The sequence below is a fragment of the Rana temporaria genome, chromosome 2 (assembly GCF_905171775.1).
Source record: "Rana temporaria chromosome 2, aRanTem1.1, whole genome shotgun sequence".
NCBI lineage: Eukaryota > Metazoa > Chordata > Amphibia > Anura > Ranidae > Rana > Rana temporaria.
Window position 1 is genome coordinate 39,533,020 of NC_053490.1, and position 21,432 is coordinate 39,554,451.

Below are 21,432 nucleotides of genomic sequence, written 5' to 3' on the forward strand. Positions count from 1 at the left end.
CCACCCTTTGGGCGACTTCTGCTAATGTTGTCTGATGGTTAGCATTGGTTTGGAGCATGCGTGCTTGTACTTTGGATTTTAGTCCGATAGACTTGTGTACACACGAAGGAACACATTTGTTGTTGGACAGAGCATGACTAGCCAACATTTGTTGTCCGAAATTCCGACAACAATTGTCCGATGGAGCATACAGACGGTCGGATTATTCGACAAAACACGTCACACAATTGTTGTCGGAATATCCGATCGTGTGTACGGGCCTTGACTCTACCAACAAGTGAAATTTGAACAACCTATTTCAGTTAATAAAAAATGATGCCCACTTTTGCATTATGTTTGGTATAACCCTCATGCAATGGGGGCACTTACAAGGGTCAGCTTTTATTCATATGGCTTACACCCTTTTTCTCTAATAAAAATACTAAGACGTTGTTACGACAGATCAAAATCAAAAACTGCTGTGTTAATGCTAGTGAAAGACTGTATTGTATATGTCAATTTTATTTTACTCAAAGTCGTATATGTCTTTTTTATTTTGCTCATAGTCGTATATGTCTTTTTTTATTTTGCTCATAGTTCCACTTTATGATGTTACCCCATGGTTGTGCACCTCTGTTCTAGGGTACATATGAACAGGATAATAGGTTCTAAGGTCTAATCGTATACTAAACAGGGTAATCCACACACTAGGAAAGAAGGTTACACACATATTAGATATCTTTACAATTACATACTGTATTACACATTCTACTTACCATAAGAAACCCATACTTCAGAGGAAAGAACAAAAAACACAAATTTACATAGATTTACACATAGACATAAAAAGCCTTTCTCAGAACTGGAACATACTGCAGCATCATAAGAGAATGCTAGAGACAAGCACTACACAAAAGACATATTTTGCACCATTTGGAGTATTTTGTGAGGACTACGACAGATTATGCCAACTATATACAGAATTTTTGTTTCACTGGTATGCACACAAGTAAGCACATGAATTTGATATTGCTTATGTTAAAACTGAAGTTTGATCTTCTTATATTTTGCCTTCGCTGGTTCCTCTATCCCTCTATTTCCATTATCATTACATACCTTATTTTAGACCCAGTGATACCATCATTGGGTTTCTCTGTGTTTTTCTATGCAATGTAGGTAGACCATGGCTGGTGGGTGGGGCTGGCAGAGTGCTGTACATAACTTCCTAAAAACATCACAGCATCCCTCCGCAATGCTCCTCTCAAAAGCTCTGATGCAACCAGTGGGCTTGCTCTTGGGAACAGGCAGTCTTGAGGAGGGGGTGTTCCTAGGCAGGCTGTATTTGCATACAAAATGGCCTAGGTAAAGCCTCAGTGATTCAAAAAAGTAAAGTTCCATTAATGGAGGGGGTGGGCCAGGGACATTAAAGCAAGGTAAGAAAGAGCTAGATGATGCTGAACTCTGAAGCCTCGTACACACGGCCGAGGAACTCGACGTGCCAAACACATCGAGTTCCTCGGCCAGTTCAGCCCTGAAGCCGCCGAGGAGCTCGGCGGGACGAGAGCTCCCATAGAACAACGAGGAAATAGAGAACATGTTCTCTATTTCCTCGCCGAGCTCCTCGTCGGCTTCCTCGGCTGAAAGTGTACACACGGCCAGTTTCCTCGGCAGAATTCAGCCAGAAACTCGGTCGGAAGCTGAATTCTGCCGAGGAAACTGGTCGTGTGTACGGGGCCTGAGGCCTCGTACACACGACCGAGTTTCTCGGCAAAAACCAGCAAGAAACTTGCTGGGATTTTTTTTTTGCCGAGGAAACCGGTCGTGTGTACATTTTTCGACAAGGAAACTGTCAAGGATCCTGTCGAGCCAAAAAGAGAGCATGTCTTCTTTTTCCTCGACGGGAATGGAGAAACTTGCCTTGTCGAGTTCCTCGACAGCCTAACAAGGAACTCGACGAGGAAAACGATGTGTTTCGCCTGTCGAGTTCCTCGATCGTGTGTACGAGGCTTCAGCGCTTCTGCGGGGGGACATCCCCGGCGGACCGGGTTGGCCCTCCTTGGCCGTGAGCGTCCTGGCGTGGGCTCTATCTGACTTGGTGCAGCTTGTGAAAAGGGCACATTGGGGTTGATTTACTAAAACTGGAGAGTAAAAAATCTGGTGCAGCTGTGCATGGTAGACAATCAGCTTTTAACTTCAGCTTGTTCATTTAGAGTGCTTTCACACTATGCTGCCTGAGTGTCGGCTGTAAAATGCCGCTATTATTTGCTGCGCATTTTGGCCGATAGCAGGGTGCTTTTAACCCTCGCTAGTGGCCGAAAAAGGGCTAAAACTGCCCGCAATGTGCCGCTGCAGCGGCATTTTGCTGGCTGTACGGTGGCGCTGCCCATTGATTTTAATGGGCAGAAGCGCATTAGGAGCAGTGAGTTCATCGCTCCTAATGCACTCCAAAGAAGCTGCTGGCACGACTACCAGTTCAAATCCAAGTTGGAGGACATTTTAGAAGTTTGCCGACCTGGTTCCAACCTGGTCATTGTTTGTTACTAAACAAAAGACGTAATAAAAAACATGATCAGGATCACCTGGTGCTTCAAGGCAAAAATAGAAGTCCAATTTGAAAAAATGTATGCAAATGCATTTTGCTGGGAAATTGGCCACTCATTCCTAATCACATCATCATTCATGAATCCTGATTGAAGAGATCCATAAAGTTTATGTTTCTTTGAAAATCTGTCTGTGTGCAGATATTAGAACAAACTGCTGTATTTAGAGTGGGATTTTACATTTGGGATCTCAAAAAAACTGCCAATACCAGGATCCTTTCTAGGAGGTCAGCCATTGAAGGAGACATCACTTCTAATGTGAGATCTATGTTTTGCTTTAAATATAAGATCTTTTGAAACCACTGCAGTCAAAGTATAATATTAACCTGCTTCTTACTTTCCATGTAGGAGGAGCCATGAAAGTTCCCCCTCTCATAAAAATTAAATTTCATCACAGTTTAGGAGAAAACTTAAATAAATCAATTTTTGCATCTTGGGAACGTTGTTTTTGGTTCAGGCTCATTCAGTCAAGAAATGTGGAAGAGGACGAGAAGTCACAAAGTGGACCTATTATTAAATCTTCCATATGTATCTAAATATATTTGTGCCTAGATGGTGAGGAGTCGCCATGTAGGGACTATTCTTATGAACAATTGAGAGAACATTCATGTTTATGCCTATGCAGCAAGGAGGGAGAGCACTTGTCTTGAGGAGGGAGGAGGAAATAGCAATTAATCAATCAACCTGAAAACGCTATTTTGGGTGGCTGATTCTTTACCCAAGTAGGCTCAGCTAGGAGACATCAGGGAATTGGAAAGTTTATAGACATTCACTCTAGCATTGCCAAACTCGATTGCAATTGACAAATGCTCTCATGTCTTTTGGAATATTTAAAAAAAAGCAACAGAAAGGGATATTAATAAAGGGGCTTTTTTTGTTCTGCAGTTATTTAAAGGGGGCAGTTTATAGAAAAACAATGCATAAGGGTGTTCCTTAAAGTGAAACTTCTTTAAACAGTGCTTTCAGCTACATAATTACCATCTGCAGAGATGTACATATTTATACAGCTGGATATCACACTCCTGGATAATGTCGTTCAGTAGGGTCCCTTAGATGTTCTTGATTATAACAAGTAAATCTCAGATAAATCTTTAGCTAGTGGTGATAAGTGAACAAGTATGCAGGACAAGGAGCATTTGTTATTTCTAATGTTATTTTAAGAAGTACACATATCTAATTTGGAATTGATTTCAACACCTACTTGCTTTTATTGATACTGAATAAAATAGATGGATGATAAGTGTAGCAACCAACTGGACAACCAATTGTAAATTAGCTTTTTTAACAAAAACGACAGCTAGTGTTTTATTTAGCTATGGACCACTCTAATCAGATCCTTAATTCCTTATTCCATAATTTTGCATTTTTTACCTAGGAGATAGTATATGCAGCTGATAGGATAAAATAGAAGACAGCTAGCAGGGACAGGTGTCCAGGACACAACAAATTCAGGTGATGAACTATGACAAAAAAATGTGATGCCAATGTATGCTTTTGCATCTGGAACCTCAACAAGGCCCATCTCCCTAAATTATTCTTCTATACCTTACCCACACATAGAGCATTTTGAATGGAGGCCCTGGCCAATAACATTTCCAGTAGATCACATGCCAACTCAATTGGAGTTGTTTGCCCCCCCCCCCCCCCCTGCCATTGACTGTCTGCAAATGTCTGTCAATCAGATGTTGGGGTGGCTTATGAGACCAAATTCTGAATATTTCTAGATGATACTAGAGCAGCTGGAGTTCAGAACTTGAGAAGGCTGAAAGAGGTAAACGTACAAAATATAGCTTGCTTTATAATATATATAGGACCTATATTAGTCATTGGAAATACAGCATTCCTAATGAATTATTAAATTATAAAAATGGATGGAGAATGGCAAGTAAACTGAATATTTTTGTGGAGGCAAGGCTGAGGTATTATTTTTAATGCCAAGTTACACTTCAGATAGGGTTAATCTTTTTCAATTCTCCTTGCCTAACCATTCTCACCTATGATTACCATTGCCCTTCCAATGGACACTTTTTCAACACATAAGTCAATCATGACTGGAACAACAAGCATTTGTACAGACATACACAACATAGAGCAGCCATTTTTTTCCTTTTTTTACTGTCTTTGCACCCATCTAGCACTACACAACAGAGATTAGGAGTTTAAAATGAGTTCTTACATTCCAATTGGCTGCTGACAATACGTGTGAGTAGGCCCAGGAGTAAATGAAATGCTAGAATAAAGAAAGTTTGATGGGTTAATAAAAAAATTAAAAGGAAATGCATATTGATGGTGTCAACAAGCACCTGCCATCGGACATAACCTGCTGGAAGCCATTTTGTTGGTGCGATAATAATTCACCTCTGTTCAAATGATGTTTGGTGTGAGAAATGACTGATGTGTCTTGTTGATGACATAGGCAATGCATAAAATATGGGTACTGCCTTCAAAATTGCTGTTGTGGACGACAGGTGCTCAGGTGCTACTTTTTCGGATAAAGAAGTTCACAGGTATGAATCTAAAAATATTTCATTTTACAGAAAGTATGCCTTCACCAGTACATAAGACCCGCAAATCTGGAACAACCGTCTGAAAATCTTCTACCCTATTTGTCATCGCTCCAATGCCATTTTCTTTACAAAATAATAAATCACATTTTCAGCCATACAACTCATACGATTGTCAACTGTCACATGACCATATGGCACCCTGGTCAGAAGAGGGTGTATTCAAAAACTTTCACTTTCACACATGTTAGAGACCTTCCGCTCCTCTACCTTCCATTTGAGGATGCCCCACAGATGCTCAATAGGGTTTTGGTCTGTCCGACCGAAGCTGGTCGTTTGGCTGGCTTCTGTCTGACTTGCATGCTGAAAAACCAGCATCCGACTGACTGACCAGAGTGTTCTGGCGGAGGGCAGTCACCCTGTCAGAACACAACAGCTCAGCGGGGCAGATCTCTGAACTAACCTTGCATGGTTAGTACAATGGCTCTGACTGGAGCTGACAGAAAAAACGAATAGTATGTACCTGGCATAATAGTTTGTGCCCAGCTTAAAGTGGTTACAACCCTTACAACACACTTTCATCTACAGGTAAGCCTAGATTAAGGCTTACCTGTAGGTGCTGTAAATATCTCCTAAACCTACACGGTTTATTTGGCGAATGCACACTTTGGAAAGGTCGTGGCGTGCCGTTTTCAGTAAAGGCCATGCCGTGACTGGCGGCTCCTGCGCGCATGTGCGGGAGTGTCGTCTCGCGAGCCACAGAGCCGACTCCAGAAGGAAGATGGACTCTTCCAGCCAGCGAGGAAATCAGGGACATCGCAAGTTTCGGTTTCAGGTAAGTGACACGTAATGGGCTACTATGTGATGCATAGTAGCTCATTATGCTTTACGTTTGCAAGGAAACAAAGAGGAAGTAAAACCCATCAGGGTTTACTTCCTCTTTATCTTTTCCTCTATAGCAACGCTTCTTCTTCATTGCACCCAAATAATGGATTCCAAGCAGAAGTAAAGTGCTGTTATTGAGTTCTTGAAGAAGGAGGGGTGCAGTCTGTCCAACATCAATAAAAGGCTAGATAATGTTTTTGTCAATGTTGTCATTTCCATGAACATTCTATAGCCTTGTGTGGATGCCATACAGCCTGCACCCTTCCTTTGTCAATAAGTTAATGATGCCAAAGTGTTAAAATGGGCTCTCGCTCCTCCAAGTGCAAAAATAGAAATGAGGTGAGGTCAAACTGCTGCTCAATCTAAAAGTGTAAATATAAATCACAATAATAAATAGAATATAAAATAATAAGCGCAATTATAATATGATAAACGACAAGTGCAATCAGTGATAATGCAACCTGTAAACAAACATGACAATATTCAATAAAGTGACACAAATGTCCCATAAAGTGATGATCAATAATCTCTGTGAGTATAATGGTGTTCTTCCAGTGTTCTTCTAGAAAAGTGGGCTCACAGAGCACTTACCACCTTGTGGATAAAGTAACTCCTTTAGATGTGTATCCCTGCTTTCCTTAGTGACGTGTTCCTGCTATATGTCTCCTAATGTGGCTCCACTGGGTAGATATTCAACTGCGTTCCAACAGTGAAAGCTATAGCTCAGGTATATTCCTTGATGGTGCTCAAAATATAAAGGAAAAGGCTTCCCATAGTGAAGTATGTATTAAAAAGTTTAATAAAGAAAAGTAAAATGCTTACAAAGAAGTAAAGATCATGTGCCAAAGTATTCCTCAACACTTCCGGTATTCTCCAAGTAGTTCCGGCCCTCTGGCTTTATCAGAGGTGATCACTTCTGATGAAGCCACGTGACGTTGCGTAACATGTAAGGGCCGGAACTACTTGGAGAATACCGGAAGTGTTGTGGAATACTTTGGCACATGATCTTTACTTCTTTGTAAGCATTTTACTTTTCTTTATTAAACTTTTTAATACATACTTCACTATGGGAAGCATTTTCTTTATATTTTGAGCACCATCAAGGAATATACCTGAGCTATAGCTTGCACTGTTGGAACGCAGTTGAAGATCTACCCAGTCGAGACACTTTAGGAGACATATAGCCAGAACACGTCACTAAGTCACTAAGGAAAGCAGGGATACACATCTAAAGGAGTTACTTTATCCACAAGGAGGTAAGCGCTCTGTGAGCCCACTTTTCTAGAAGAACACTGGAAGAACACCATTATACTCACGAAGATTATTGATCATCACTTTATGGGACATTTGTGTCACTTTATTGAATATTGTCACGTTTGTTTACAGGTTGCATTATCACTGATTGCACTTGTTGTTTATCGTATTATAATTGCGCTTATTATTTTATATTCTAATGATGCCACAGTGCTTCTGCATTGAATCCATTTTTAATCTACAATGAAAAAAACGATGAATTACTATAGAGGAAGCGTTGCTCTACAAACATATAACATTTGAATAACCTATGGAAGTTAATGAACACATGATGCCCACTTTTGCTTAGCCTTTGGTGAAGTCCTTGTATTACAAGTTTAACTTCTTCTAAGAATATGCATATCAAACATTTTGCAAAGACGGAATGATAACAGTCCTAATAAGACTTAAGTAAGCCCAGTCAAAGTTCTGATTAGCAGATCTTATCAAGCATTCATGGGATAAAGGGACATTTCCATACTGAGGTTTAATAGGTGCCACAATGGTAGGACAATGTAATCAAGACTATTTTTATTTGAATGTTTCACTTAATTACCAATCATTCTGATGATGAAGCTAATCAGTCAAGCATTCAAGTCATATACTTCAAGGACAGGATTTCTTTTTGAAAACTCTGCTCTCTGGACATCATTTCTTTTGACTAGAAGTGGTCATTGTTGTCTTTGTACACCTATAAAAATGACTTTGGTTTATTTGTTAGTGTCTTTGTTTTCCGAAAGGATCCATGAAAATTGTGTACGTAAAAACCAACTCATAAATTATGGTTTCATTTACCTTATTCCCAGTTTAAGGTAAGTTTGAATTAAATAATTTTCATGTGCTAGTCATCATCATCATTCATTATGATCGTTATCATAATTGTTCATGAAATGACTAATATAACTGATATAAAAAAGATGGCAGACTATGGAAGAACATAAAATGAACATGTTATGAATCACTGAAATGAGACTTACATGTGGAACGGATGGTCTGATGATGGAGGTACGAAGACTGGAAAACAAGAACAAACTATAAACAAATTAATAAATATGAAATATGAAACACGGTGCACTATAATAACCACATGTACAAATTATAAGGAAGTACACAATGAAATGAACGTTTTAATTATAAATGGGCTAGTCTAATTTTGTTCTTTTGTTTACAATTTGGAAATCATGAAAATTAGAATTATAACTGGGCTAGTCTAATTTTATTCTTTATTGACAATTTTTTTTTAAAAATTGTCAGACGTGCTTACAATAGCCATTAAAACAAACCTGTGCTTTGCCCATGTTCTTTCCATGTATAACGAAGCATGTGATTTCTCCTTTTTTTTAATGCAACAGAATTCATGCTTGGTAATTAGCCCAGTGCCGTCACATGGGGAGAACAGCCCCTAGCTCTGTGTAAGTTTGAAATAGAGAATTTTCTTTTTTTTGCACCTGGCTGAAAGCAGTGGTGGGTGAGCGAAATGAGGATTAGTATGGGCAGTTGGGGAAGGTTAAATTCAACCTATTGATTTGCCCTGCATGGGCAAATCACAGGATCATTTTGGAGTGGAAAGATGGCCACTGCCCCCACCTATAAGTGGCCTTTGCAGCAAGAAGCATGTAGAAGGGCGACGCACATCAAACAAAACCAAAGTTATTTCCCAGCTCAACTTACCGACCAGTCCGCAAACAAACGGAATTCAGTTGGTTGCAGACTGGTCAGTAAGTTGAGCTGGAAATTTTCTTTGGTTTTGTTTGACATTTTAAAGTGGACCTGTTGTCAAATGTCAGCCTTGCTCAGATAGATAAATACAAAGCAATAGGGGAAAAAAAGAGTCTTATCTTTCCTCCAGAAAACACTGCTCCAAACTTTGCCCAGTGCTGGGACAGTCACCAAACGCCTAGGCATCTGGTCATATGATCTGTGTTGAAGAGGAAGATCAGCCAATTTAAATTTCTATCCTTTCTTTCGACATAAAAACATAAATAAGCATTGGGTAACATTTTCTTCAGGAAAGCTCATTATTTGTCAATCCCATAACAGCAGTTGTAAAATGTAGGCAATACCTATAAAGTGTTGTGGGAGCCCCCATACCAGGGTGTTTGACTATGCAAAATGTATTTCTACAATAAACAGATGCTTTGGCTCTCTTTATGCAGGTCTTTCTACTGCTTGTTTCTAACTCCTTCTGGCCCACAATCCCTATATTAATACTTATTAGCAAAATACCCTGTGCTGAGGATACGTTAACCACTTGCCCTCTGGAAGATTTATCCCCCTTTATGACCATGCCATTTTTTGCAATACGGCACTGTGTTACCATAACTGACAACTGTACCGATTGACGCGCATCCTGCCCACTGTGACGTCTATTTAAAGAAAGGAGTAGGGGGTGGGTCTATTGTCATGTCATCGAGAGGCCTGTCAGCTGAACCTAGAAGAGCTGGCGGGCCTCTCGATGACATAAGACTGAACATGGTGATGTGGGACGGAGAGAGGATGAGAGGATCTCAGCAGGATAACGCTGGATCCACTAGATGGGTGAGTATCTGAAATGTGCAGATACCACCGTCAGGTAAGTTGGGGTCATAAAAGGTGGCTGAAGGTCTTAGGTTTATAAAAAAAGTTATGCCCACTTTTGCATTACTTATGATACAGACCTTGTAAAAAAAAACAAAAAAAAAACATTTTGAATTGTGACTTCTAGACCCCCCAAAAAACTCCAGATTTGCTGGATATATAATATAACCTATAATATAAATATATTGCGCTAATCTGAAATCAGCAAAAAAAGGAAAAGTAAGGCAGCCAACACAACAAAGGATAATTGTGAAAAAATGAAGAAAAACAAGTGCAGCGCCAATTAGAAAACCCCCTGGGTGGCGGAATTCACATATAAAACAAATATATAAAAAGTATATTTAATAGTGCAAGTGATTAGGAGCAAACCTGCTCCTCCAAGCATATATCACCACCCAAGTGGACAATAAAAAATATTTTCGTAATTAGAAAAACTCCTGTGAGGTTTTAGAAGTGAAAAACATGAAAACAGTGTATTCATATAATAATGAACATTCATGTGAAATTCGAAAGTGTAACGCATTAATATGATCCCATTCAGATGAAAAATCAGTCCATACACCGTGAAGTTGGCAAGGAAGCAATTCCCATCAGATAGGTATAAACAAGGTAGATTCTCTAAGATAAAGTCCTCGGAACTTAGAAAAAGATGAGGTACCCTTACCGGATGGAGTGGACCCACAACTCACCATACGGCGGGGGGGTCACAAAGGCTATGTGGGCCGATCGCCCTCCCTGGTCACCGTCTCGGTCCGCTTTAGTGGTTACACCAGACGTGGTTCGTATCCAATTCAATCAGGATGCTGCCGTGGCCAGCTATCAAAACTCCAATCCGGATTCCGTGAGGAATGGTAATACACCAATTTGTTTCAATCAGGGGAAAAAAGGAAGAAAAAAATCTCCTCATAGTGTAAAAATGTAAAATTTCATCATAAAATTCCAAAAAATTAACACTGAAATCCTGCAAAGTTCACATCCAAATCCACATCAGCAAAAAGAACCAAACAATCACCCACAATAGGTACATGGATGGAAGTTGTTATACAAAAATGTGCAGTGAGGAAATGACACGGACCAGTGTACCCGACCGGTTTCGTCTCAAAAAGACTTCTACACCCCCGTACCTATGTACCTATTGTGGGTGATTGTTTGGTTCTTTTTGCTAATGTGGATTTGGAAGTGAATTTTGCAGGATTTCAGTGTTAATTTTTTGGAATTTTATGATGAAATTTTACATTTTTACACTATGAGGAGATTTTTTCTTGCTTTTTTCACCTGATTGAAACAAATTGGTGTATTACCATTCCTCACGGAATCCGGATTGGAGTTTTGATAGCTGACCACAGGAGCATCCTGATCGAATCGGATACGAACCACGTCTGGTGTAACCACTAAAGCGGACCGAGACAGTGATCAGGGAGGGCAATCGGCCCACATAGCCTTTGTGACCCCCCCCGCCGTATGGTGAGTTGTGGGTCCACTCCATCCGGTAAGGGTACCTCACCTTTTTCTAAGTTCCGGGGACTTTATCTTTGAGAATATACCTTGTTTATGCCTATCTGATGGGAATTGCTTCCTTGCCATCTTCACGGTGTATGGACTGATTTTTCATCTGAATGGGATCATATTTATGAGTTACACTTTCGAATTTCACATGAATGTTCATTATTATATGAATACACTATTTTCATGTTTTTCACTTCTAAAACCTCACAGGAGTTTTTCTAATTAAGGAAATAATTTGTATTGTCCACTTTGGTATATGCTTGGAGGAGCAGGTTTGCTCCTGATCACTTGCACTATTGAATATACTTTTTACATACTGTATTTGTTTTATATGTGAAATCCACCTCCCAGGGGGTTTTCTAATTGGCGCTGCACTTGTGTCTCTTCATATAATATAACCTATGCGAGCAATAAAAATTCTATAAAAAAAGTCTACTGTTATCAGGAGAGATAAATAAAAAAATCAATAACAAAAAACACCCCCCACTTATATTGGGCTATACCACTTCTTAGTTGAAAAGCTAACCCAGATATTGGAATATTGATCTGTCTTTCTTTCACGTGAGGGAATATGATGCAATCGATGGTATGACATTAGGTTCACATCAATGGCAGTCTTCCACTGTTTAGGATAAAAAGATGACCTAATAGAATATAAATTATCATACAATCTTGAATCAATGCATTCCAGCTGTAATAAATCCCAAGTTCCCCAGACAGAAAATATGAAGTTTATTATCCTTAGATCAAAAATCAATGATCGGGTACATATTTCTTGATGGGTGATGTTGTCTATAATATACACATTTCATAGCAGGGTTTCATTTATCAAAAAATCAATTTAGCACCATTGATTAGCAAAATGCTAGTGCAGTAGGCACCAAAGTCTTTATTACAGCTGTGAGGAATACAACCATTCAAGATTATACTAAGTTGTCTCTTTATCCTAAACAGTGGAAGACTACTATGGATGTGGACTTAAACCCAAAAGCAAACATTTATTGTAATACCTTTAAAGGCTCTTGGAAATAAGCATACATTTAAGTAAAATGTACTTGCATATATGATACTTTACGTAGCGCCACTCAACAGAAATATGTAAAAACAGAAAAGTCCATAAAGCGTGTTAAAGTCCCATAAATTTCAGTATATAGTGCAGCGGTTCCCTACCTTGTCTGCATCAAGGACCGGTTTTGAGCAAGGGGGGAGGCTGGGGGATTTGTCACACTGCAACAATCATCCTGACACCATGGGTGATATGGTGTCAGGATGATTAAAGTGCATTATACTGTATATTGTAATATATAATGAAATAGACACTTGCCACTGTAGCCTGCAACCAGATGCAGCTTGTCACTGTAGCTTTCAACCAGATGCAGCTTGTCAATGTAGCCTGCTCCCCCCCCCTCAGCCATCAGATACAGATTGTCAGCCACCAGATACAGCTTACAAGCAACCAGATACAGCTTACACATCCACCAGGTACAGCTTACCAGCCAACAGGTACAGTACAGCTTACCTTTCAGCTGATACAGCTTTCCCTCCAGCAGATACAGCTTACCAGCCATCAGGTACAGTACAGCTTACCATTCACCAGATACAGCTTACCATCCAACAGATACAGCTTACCAACAACCAGTTACAGATTGCCAGCCACCAGATACAGTACAGCTTACCAGCCAGCAGATACAGTTTACCATCCACTAGGTACAGCTTGCCAGTCACCAGGTACATTACAGCTTACCAGCCAGCAGATACAGCTTACCATCCAGCAGATACAGCTTGCCAGCCACCAGGTACAGCTTGCCAGCCACCAGGTACAGCCTGCCAGCCACCAGGTACAGCTCGCCAGCCACCAGATACCATTTACCAACCAGCAAATACAGCTTACCAGCCACCAGGTACAGCTTACCAGCTAGAAGATGCAGCTTATCAGCCAGCAGATGCAGCTTATCTCTCCCCAAGTACAGTTTACCAGCCAGCAGATACAGCTTACCAGTCACCAGATACAGCTCGCCAGCCACCAAGTAAAGCTTACCAGCCAGCAGATACAGCTTACCAGCCACCAGTTACAGCTTACCAGCCACCAGGTACAGCTTACCAGCAAGCAGATACAACTAACCAGCCAGCAAATACAGCTTGTCATCCACCAAGTACAGCTTACCAGCCAGCAGATACAGCTGGAGGGGTCTGTCTCTATGTGAGAAGTCATCTCAAAGCGAGTGTGAAAGAGGACCTGGTGGATGGAGAGTGTGATGAGTCTGAAGCATTATGGGTGGAACGTCATACAGATGTGTGTAATTCAAAGTTAATCATTTGAGTTTGTTATAGACCACCCAATGTTAATGAGGAGGTGCACAGATGGAAAGGGCTGCAAGGGCTGGGACGGTGATAATAATGGGAGATTTTAACTACCCAAAAATTGACTGAAGTAATGGCACTGCTGGGACAGTAAAGGGGGAAAATGCATAAACCTATTAGAGGGCAATTTTATGGTCCAGTTTATTGAGGCTCCAACTAGGAATGATGCTCTGTTGGACCTGGTAATCTCAAACCATGCGGATCTTATTACTAATGTTCAGATAAAGGAAGACCTGGGTAGCAGTGACCATAACATGAATTAATTTGATTTTACCTGTAAGCAAAAATCACATACAGGAAAGATAAAAACACGTAATTTCAAGAGAGCAAATTTTCCAAGAATGAGGGCTGCTCTCCAAGACTAAGACAGGGAGAGAATATTGGCATCAATGGGCACAGAACAGAAATAGGAATTCTTCAAAAAGACTGTTTGTGAACTCACTGCAAAGTATATTCCCATGGGCAATAAGTTTAAAAGGCTAAAAATAAAACCTTTGTGGCTCACAGCCAAAGTTAAGAAAGCTATAAACAATAAGAAAAGAGCTTTTCAAAAATATAAAAAATGAAGGAACACTAGTGTCATTTAAATGTTACAAAGAATATAACAGAATATGTAAAAAGGAAATCAAGGATGCAAAAACTCCAAACGAACGACAGATTGAAAAAGATAGGACAAACCTCCCAAAAAATCTTCAAAAATATTAATAGTAAAAAGGTCAAGTCTGAGCATGTAGGCCCTTTACAAAATAATCTAAAGTGGGTGACTGGGGACAAAAGAGAAGGTTAATTTATTAAATACTTTCTTCAGCTCTGTGTATACAAATGGCGCATGGGGGAGCTCATGTCCATTATGGGGGTGGTAGTGATACAGCTCCAAATCCAGAATGGCTCAACAGTGATATGGTCAGAAATATTTTGACAGAATAAAGGTGGATAAAGCACCTGGACCAGATGGCATACACCCACAGATCCTAGAAGAATTGAGCTCTGTAATTTCAAAGCCATTGTATCTAATTTTTAGGAACTCATTAATCACAGGAATAGTACCACTGGATTGGCGCAGGGCCAATGTAGTGCCTATATTTAAAAAGGGAACAAAGTCTTTACCAAGTAACTATAGACCTGTTAGTTTAACTTCTATAGTTATGAAGATACTGGAGCATTTAATAAAAGACCACATAGATGAGATTTTGCTGGAAAAAAAAAATTAAGCAACAGTCAGCATGGATTCATGAAAGACAAAAGTTGCCAGACAAACCTGATTTCATTTTATGAAGAGGTAAGTAAAACCTTGGACAGAGGCGTGGCAGTGGACGTGGTATACTTGGATTTTGCAAAATCGTTCGATACAGTTCCGCACACACGGCTCATGTGTAAGGTAAAGTCTACAGGCTTGGAAATATCAGTTTGTAAATGGATAGAAAACTGGCTAAAAGACAGAATTCAGAGATCAGTGGTTAATGATTCTTACTCTGAACGGTCTAAGGTTATCAGTGGTGTACCCCAAGGTTCAGTGTTGAGACCCTTACTTTTTAATATCTTTATAAATTATATTGGGTCTGGGATCAAAAGTAACATTTCTGTCTTTGCAGATGACACCAAGCTATGCAGTGGAATAACGTCCTTACAGGATGTCTCCAATTTACAAGCCGACATCAATGCTCTGTCCAATTGGGCGACTAAGTGGCAGATGAGGTTTAATGTTGATAAATGTAAAGTTCTGCACTTGGGGGTTAAGAATATGCATGCATCATACATACTAGGGGGAGTACAACTGGGGGAATCCATAGTGGAGAAGGATCTAGGGGTTTTGGTAGATCATACAATGCCAAGCTGCGGTTTCCAAAGCGAGCAAAGTCCTTTCTTGTATTAGGAGAGGTATGGACTCCAGAGAGAGAGAGATATAATTTTGCCCCTGTACAAATCATTAGTAAGACCTCATCTGGAATATGCAGTTCAGTTTTGGGCACCAGTTCTCAAAAAGGATATCGGGGAACTGGAAAAAGTGCAGAGAGGGGCAACCAAACTGATAAGAGTCATGGAGGAACTCAGCTATGAGGAAAGATCAGAGGAACTGAATTTATTCACTCTTGAGAAGAGGAGATTAAGGGGAGATATGAACAACATTTACAAATATATAATGGGTCTATATAGTGAACTTGGTGTTGAGTTATTCACTTTTCAACACTGAGGACAAGGGGGCACTCTTTACGTCTAGAGGAAAAGAGATTTCATCTCCAAATACAGAAAGTTTTCTTTACAGTAAGAGCTGTGAAAACGTGGAATAGTCTCCATGCAGAGGTGGTTCTGGCCAGCTCAGTAGATTGCTTTAAGAAAGGCCTGGATTCTTAACTCTAATATAACTGGGTACTAATAATTATAGGTAAAGTTGATCCGGGGAAAATCTGATTGCCTCTCGGGGGATCAGGAAGGATTTTTTTTCCCTACTGTAGCAAATTGGATCATGCTCTGCTGGGGGTTTTCGCCTTCCTCTGGATCAACTGTGGGTATAGAATTGGGTATATGGGATTGTATTATATTATTATTATTATTATTATTATTATTATTATTATTATTATTATTATATATTTTTTATGGTTGAACTGGATGGGCTTGTGTATTTTTTCAACCTGACTAACTTTGTAACTATATGTAACTTACCAGCCACCAGGTACAGCTTACCAGCCACCAGGTACAGTACAGCTTACCTTCCAGCAGATACAGCTTACCATTCAGCAGATACAGCTTACCAGCCACCAGGTACAGCTTACCAGCCACCATATACAGCTAACCAGCAAGGAGATACAACTTACCAGCCACCAGGTGCAGCTTACCAGCCAGTAGATACAACTTGTCATCCACCAAGTACAGCTTGCCAGCCAGCAGATACAGCTTACCAGCCAGCAGGTACAGCTTACCAGCCACCAGGTACAGCTTACGAGCCAGCAGATACAGCTTCCCACCCGCCAGATACAGCTTACCAGCCAGCAGATGCAGTTTACCAGCAAGCAGATGCAGCTTGTCATCCACCAAGTACAGCTTACCAGCCATTAGATACAGCTTACCAGCCATCAGATACAGCTTACCAGCCACCAGGTACAGCTTACCAGTCAGCATATACAGCTTATCAGCCAGCAGATACAGCTGGTCATCCACCAAGCACAGCTTATCAGCTTATCAGCCAGCAGATGCAGTTTATCAGCTGCCAGGTACAGTTTACCAGCCAGCAGAAACAGCTTACCACCCAGCAGATACAGTTTACAAGCAAACAGATACAGATTAGCAGCCACCAGGTACAGCTTACCAGCCAGCAGATACAGCTGGTCATCCACCAAGTATAGCTTACCAGCCAGCAGATACAGCTTACAAGCCACCAGCCTCAGTAAGGAATTCGGCAAAACAAGTTCACATGCACAGTTGACAAAGGTTTCTGAGCTGCAAATCCAGCACATGCACAGTTGACACAGGTTGACCCATGATTATCTGGAGGCTGACCCTACATAGATGATGCGGGCGATGATGTCAGCCAGCCAGGTGGATGCTCGGCCACTGCTCACCTCCTTCAGTGCAGCCTGTGCAGCCCGGCCTCAAACAGGCCACAGATTGGCATTGGTCCAGTGCCCAGGATTGAAAAGAAGAAAGTAGTAAAAATATCCATCCACCACACCAAATGTTCTTGTTGATGCCAAAGTGCTTAGAAGACCAATCACTGAATCCTTGTGAATTTAACACTCATCAGAACCATACTGTAGGCTGTCATTACAACAGCAAAACTGCCTGTGACTCATAAAAGTATCTACTGGAAGCCGTGCATTGATCCTCATTCCACAGCACCTTCTGGTAAATTCCAACTAGGTTGATGGACCCTGCTAACAACAGGAGGTCAAACTTGCTTAATAATATAAAGATGGCCTTTTAGAAAGTCGATTAGGAGATATGCATCAAGTGGGTGATGATGTCATTACTTAGGGTGGAACTAGGACGCCATCTTGCTAAGGCATTTTTTTTGTATAGTGGAAAAACCCTTTTACTCTTTCTGCCATGTAAGTGTATTTTCACAAGTTTTTAAATACAATAGTGGTTTGCGGTGTGCACTATCTTGCCTTTTCTTTTCCATGACATCTATATTGCATCTAAGCAACTATGTAACTAGTCAGAGACTTATGACCATTATGAAGATGTGTCCTGGATGCAATCTGTGATGTATCTTTATATTAATAAGCAAGTTTGATCTTCTGTTAGTGGGGTCCATCAACCCGGTTGGAGTTTACCAAAAGGAGCCATGGAATGTGGATCGCTGCATGGCTTCTAGTGGATACTTTTATGAGTTGCAGGCAGTTTTGCTGTTGTAATGATAGCCTATGGTTCTAGTGAGTGTTAACTTAACAGAGTCTTCAAAACATTTGTTGTAGTGGACATTTTTACTGCTTTCTTCTTTGGTTCACTATATGCTGAGTTTTACGGGACTTTAATACGCTTTATGGACTTTTTTGTTTTTACATACTTCTGTTGAATGACGCTACACATTTTTATGCATATATTTTTGGGGATTTGCTATACAGCCTTTCTGTGAGAGCAGCCACTTTAATATTGTTTATATGTTTCACAGCGCAGACATATGTTCAGTTACAGTATATAGGATATTCATTTGTTTCATTTGGTGGGTTGTAAAGGTAAACTAACACTAATCAGTTACAAAGGCAATAGTCTGTGAGTCAAAACTTCCACTCCAAAAAATTCCAAAAGTCCACTGTACACCATAGCTGCCAAGTGTCATTCTTTTGACAGGCATTCCATCAATTTTGCAAATTGTCCCTTGAAATGTCTCACTAGGCAGGGGGCAGGAGAGTATCCTCTCAATTTTCCATAAATGTTGGAAGCTCTGCTACAGTCTGTCCTTGGATTTTTACCAAATGCTCCTGATGAAAGTTAACCACAGACTCTATACACATGCAGTAATGGAGAAAACAATATAGTTAAAAGAAGGAGAGCTAAGGATACTTGAAGACAGGTGGCCTACTTTAGCCTGGTTGCCTAGGCAGAGGGAAGGGGTTACAATTTTACTGCCTTCCCTGTGTGAGCATGTTCGTGGGCTGGGGTCCAGCCTCCCTCCTGTGTTTTATAAAAAGGGATGTGGTCCACACCCCAGGGGGGCTAGGACCAAAGAGAAGACGGGTCATCTGTAAGAGTTTGCTGGTACCTGTGGTTCAGCACTAGACATCGACTCATTGGGACAACCCAAGGATATGGACTTCTCCACACGAGCCTTTCCAAGAATGGACTATTCCTGTTATTACTTCACCTGTTCAGGTAACCTGGGGCAGCCAAACTTAGGTGTAGCTGGGTTGACACTGTTTATGCATGTTAAACATGTTCTGTTGAATTCTCAGTAAAGTTGTTCAACAGCACTAAATGTAACGGCGCTCCTCGCCGTATTGCGTTCCACGCTGGAGCGAATACGGCGACCGTGCAATGACGTTATCACCCGGCACCACGTGCGTTCCAGCTTGGAACCCGGAAGTGCCGAGCTTAATCAATGCTCATTCGGCACACACATGCCACTTACCTATAAACAGAACAGCGGGTAATGCACACACTGTTCTATTATTGTCAGCCGTAGCCGGCCACGCTACATCACTATGGGTTCCATCAATCCCTAAGCCTGCAAACTAGGCCACCCTGGATGCCGGACTTAATGAAGCTAATGCATATTGCCTTGCTGCGATACCCTAAACAGATCTTTCTTCAGGAGACCCTGCACTACAGAATCCCAGCGCTGCTACTAGCCTATTGGAGACACTCATCCCTACTAACGGATAAGTACTAATACTCCTCTAGAATTACTCACTTATTATACCCTTTACAAAGTGCTGTATTTGGATCTGGTGTAATTAATTGTATGCTGCCGTTTAAGTTTAATTAGCATGCCTTCAACTGACAACTCTGCAATACCTTAGGGATATACACTCTCAAACCAACTGAGCTATACTTACCTCTCCAACGCAAATACTATTTGCATACAGTATTCTCATATGCTACGTGCTTGACTTGTGTTGTTAAAAGTATATGGGCTTCCGCCCTAAAATATTGAACATGTTTGCTTTAACTTTTTTATGCTAAGGGTTGAAGGTATTTTATACCTGCTCCCTTGGTGGCCTAATGCATTCCCTTATGTAAAGTGATATGATGTAGAGAACCCCCAAACTCCTGTTCTCAGATTGGAATGACGCCTGGGGTCCGGTACTGATAATCACTTACATAGAGAAGTGCGTTGGAATCTTCACGTTCATTGTATTCTTTCAACACTAGGGGTTGGAGGCATGTTGTAATACCTCCACACTTAGTAGCTCAACGCATTCCTATATGTGAGAGAGATGATGTAGTGAAACTCCTGTTCTCAGATTGGAGTGACGCCTGGGGTCCAGTACTGAAATTTCACATGACATAGAGAGGTGCACTGAAATCTTTCCTTAACTGCAGTTGTGATTCACTCCCGTTCACCCTAGTTTGTGACACTAAGCCTGATCTGAAGTTATTCAAAAGAGATGAATGTTGGGCCTTGGCGTATTTCTAAGAACCTGGGTCTGTAATAGCACTATGGGGTATGTGTAACACCACTACAAGGGGTTAACTCACAAGGCTAAGAAGAAGTGGTGGTGGACATGGGTAACCATAAGAAAAACAGCTACAGCAACCAGTCGTTTGGCATGGTATCTGGTTAGGTAACAGGTCCTTCGATAGCGAGGGCATCAATGCCCCAACTCTCTCCCTGACTGTTCGTCTCTTTCGGTCACTGGGAGCATACTAGCGTTACGGAGATCTAAGGCCTGCTAACCAGGTACAGGAAGGGCACGTGACCCACTACGTGCTCAACTGGACTCCATTCTGCTACTGGGAGTGGGGTAAAAGATACGCTGGACTAGTGGAGCGGGCAACGGCTCTGCTTGTCCCTCCAAATGCAACACATACATCTACACAAGTGTGTAGTTACTTGGGACAAAAAATCTTATGGAGGGACTCTGTACATTAGTGCTGCACACAAGGGGCTCATCTCTGATTCAGAGTCTGCCTAAATGCTTGATTCTTCACATAACTGCAGCCTCTGACTGGTCCCGAGCATTGGTAAGCACACCTTCATGTGAGGTGTTACCCCACGTGCACAACACCCACATACTGTTATTTTGAAATAGTGAAGTTAAGTAACCCTTTTGGCCAGGATATGGAAACTGACGTATTTACATTTTCTTAACGAGAGGTAACTTAGCTTAAAACAAGACCTTTATGACCTCTGTAGCTGCAGCAACTGTGGGGCAATTCATTCTCAAAGTTCTTAGATTTAAAGAGCCAACGTTGCTTAGGTCTGCTCACCTTACCTTGTTCTCTCCTCCCTGCATCGACTCAAAAGCTCCCCCTCCCTAGCAGTGACTCAGTAGTTCAGCCTGCCCTGTCCACCCCCAGCAGTGAGTCAACCCACTGCATGCAGATATATATCTCATAGATCAATAAGGTTCAATTGATGATCTAAGATGCAAACAGTAAATGTGTCTAATAAAAGTAACTCCACCACAAGCTATCACATCTGGTGACGCCAAAATTATAAAAGTATACAAAACCAGAAAAATCTTTATTCTTGACACTTTGCAGTGGAAAAGGAGCTGGGAAACAGCTTGACTCAGAGGATTGGCAGAGTATGACTATTGCTCTATCCAAATGCTCTAGAAATGTTC

General features: G+C 41.0%; 1 protein-coding gene across 10 annotated transcripts in view; it reads right to left on the reverse strand.

The window, feature by feature from the left end:
* The window catches only part of GRM5 (glutamate metabotropic receptor 5), a 491,177-nt gene that overhangs the window by 12,838 nt on the left and 456,907 nt on the right, over nt 1–21,432 (reverse strand). For 5 of the 10 annotated variants that reach the window (XM_040340112.1, XM_040340106.1, XM_040340110.1 and 2 more), the window contains exon 9: nt 4,756–4,809. The exons of 2 other annotated variants lie outside the window; for them this stretch is intronic. In XM_040340112.1, coding sequence (XP_040196046.1) covers nt 4,756–4,809 — 54 coding nt within the window. Of the gene's footprint in view, nt 1–4,755; nt 4,810–8,238; nt 8,276–21,432 lie in introns of all 10 variants that reach the window. 3 more of the 10 variants (XM_040340113.1, XM_040340114.1, XM_040340115.1) reach the window with 2 other exon arrangements.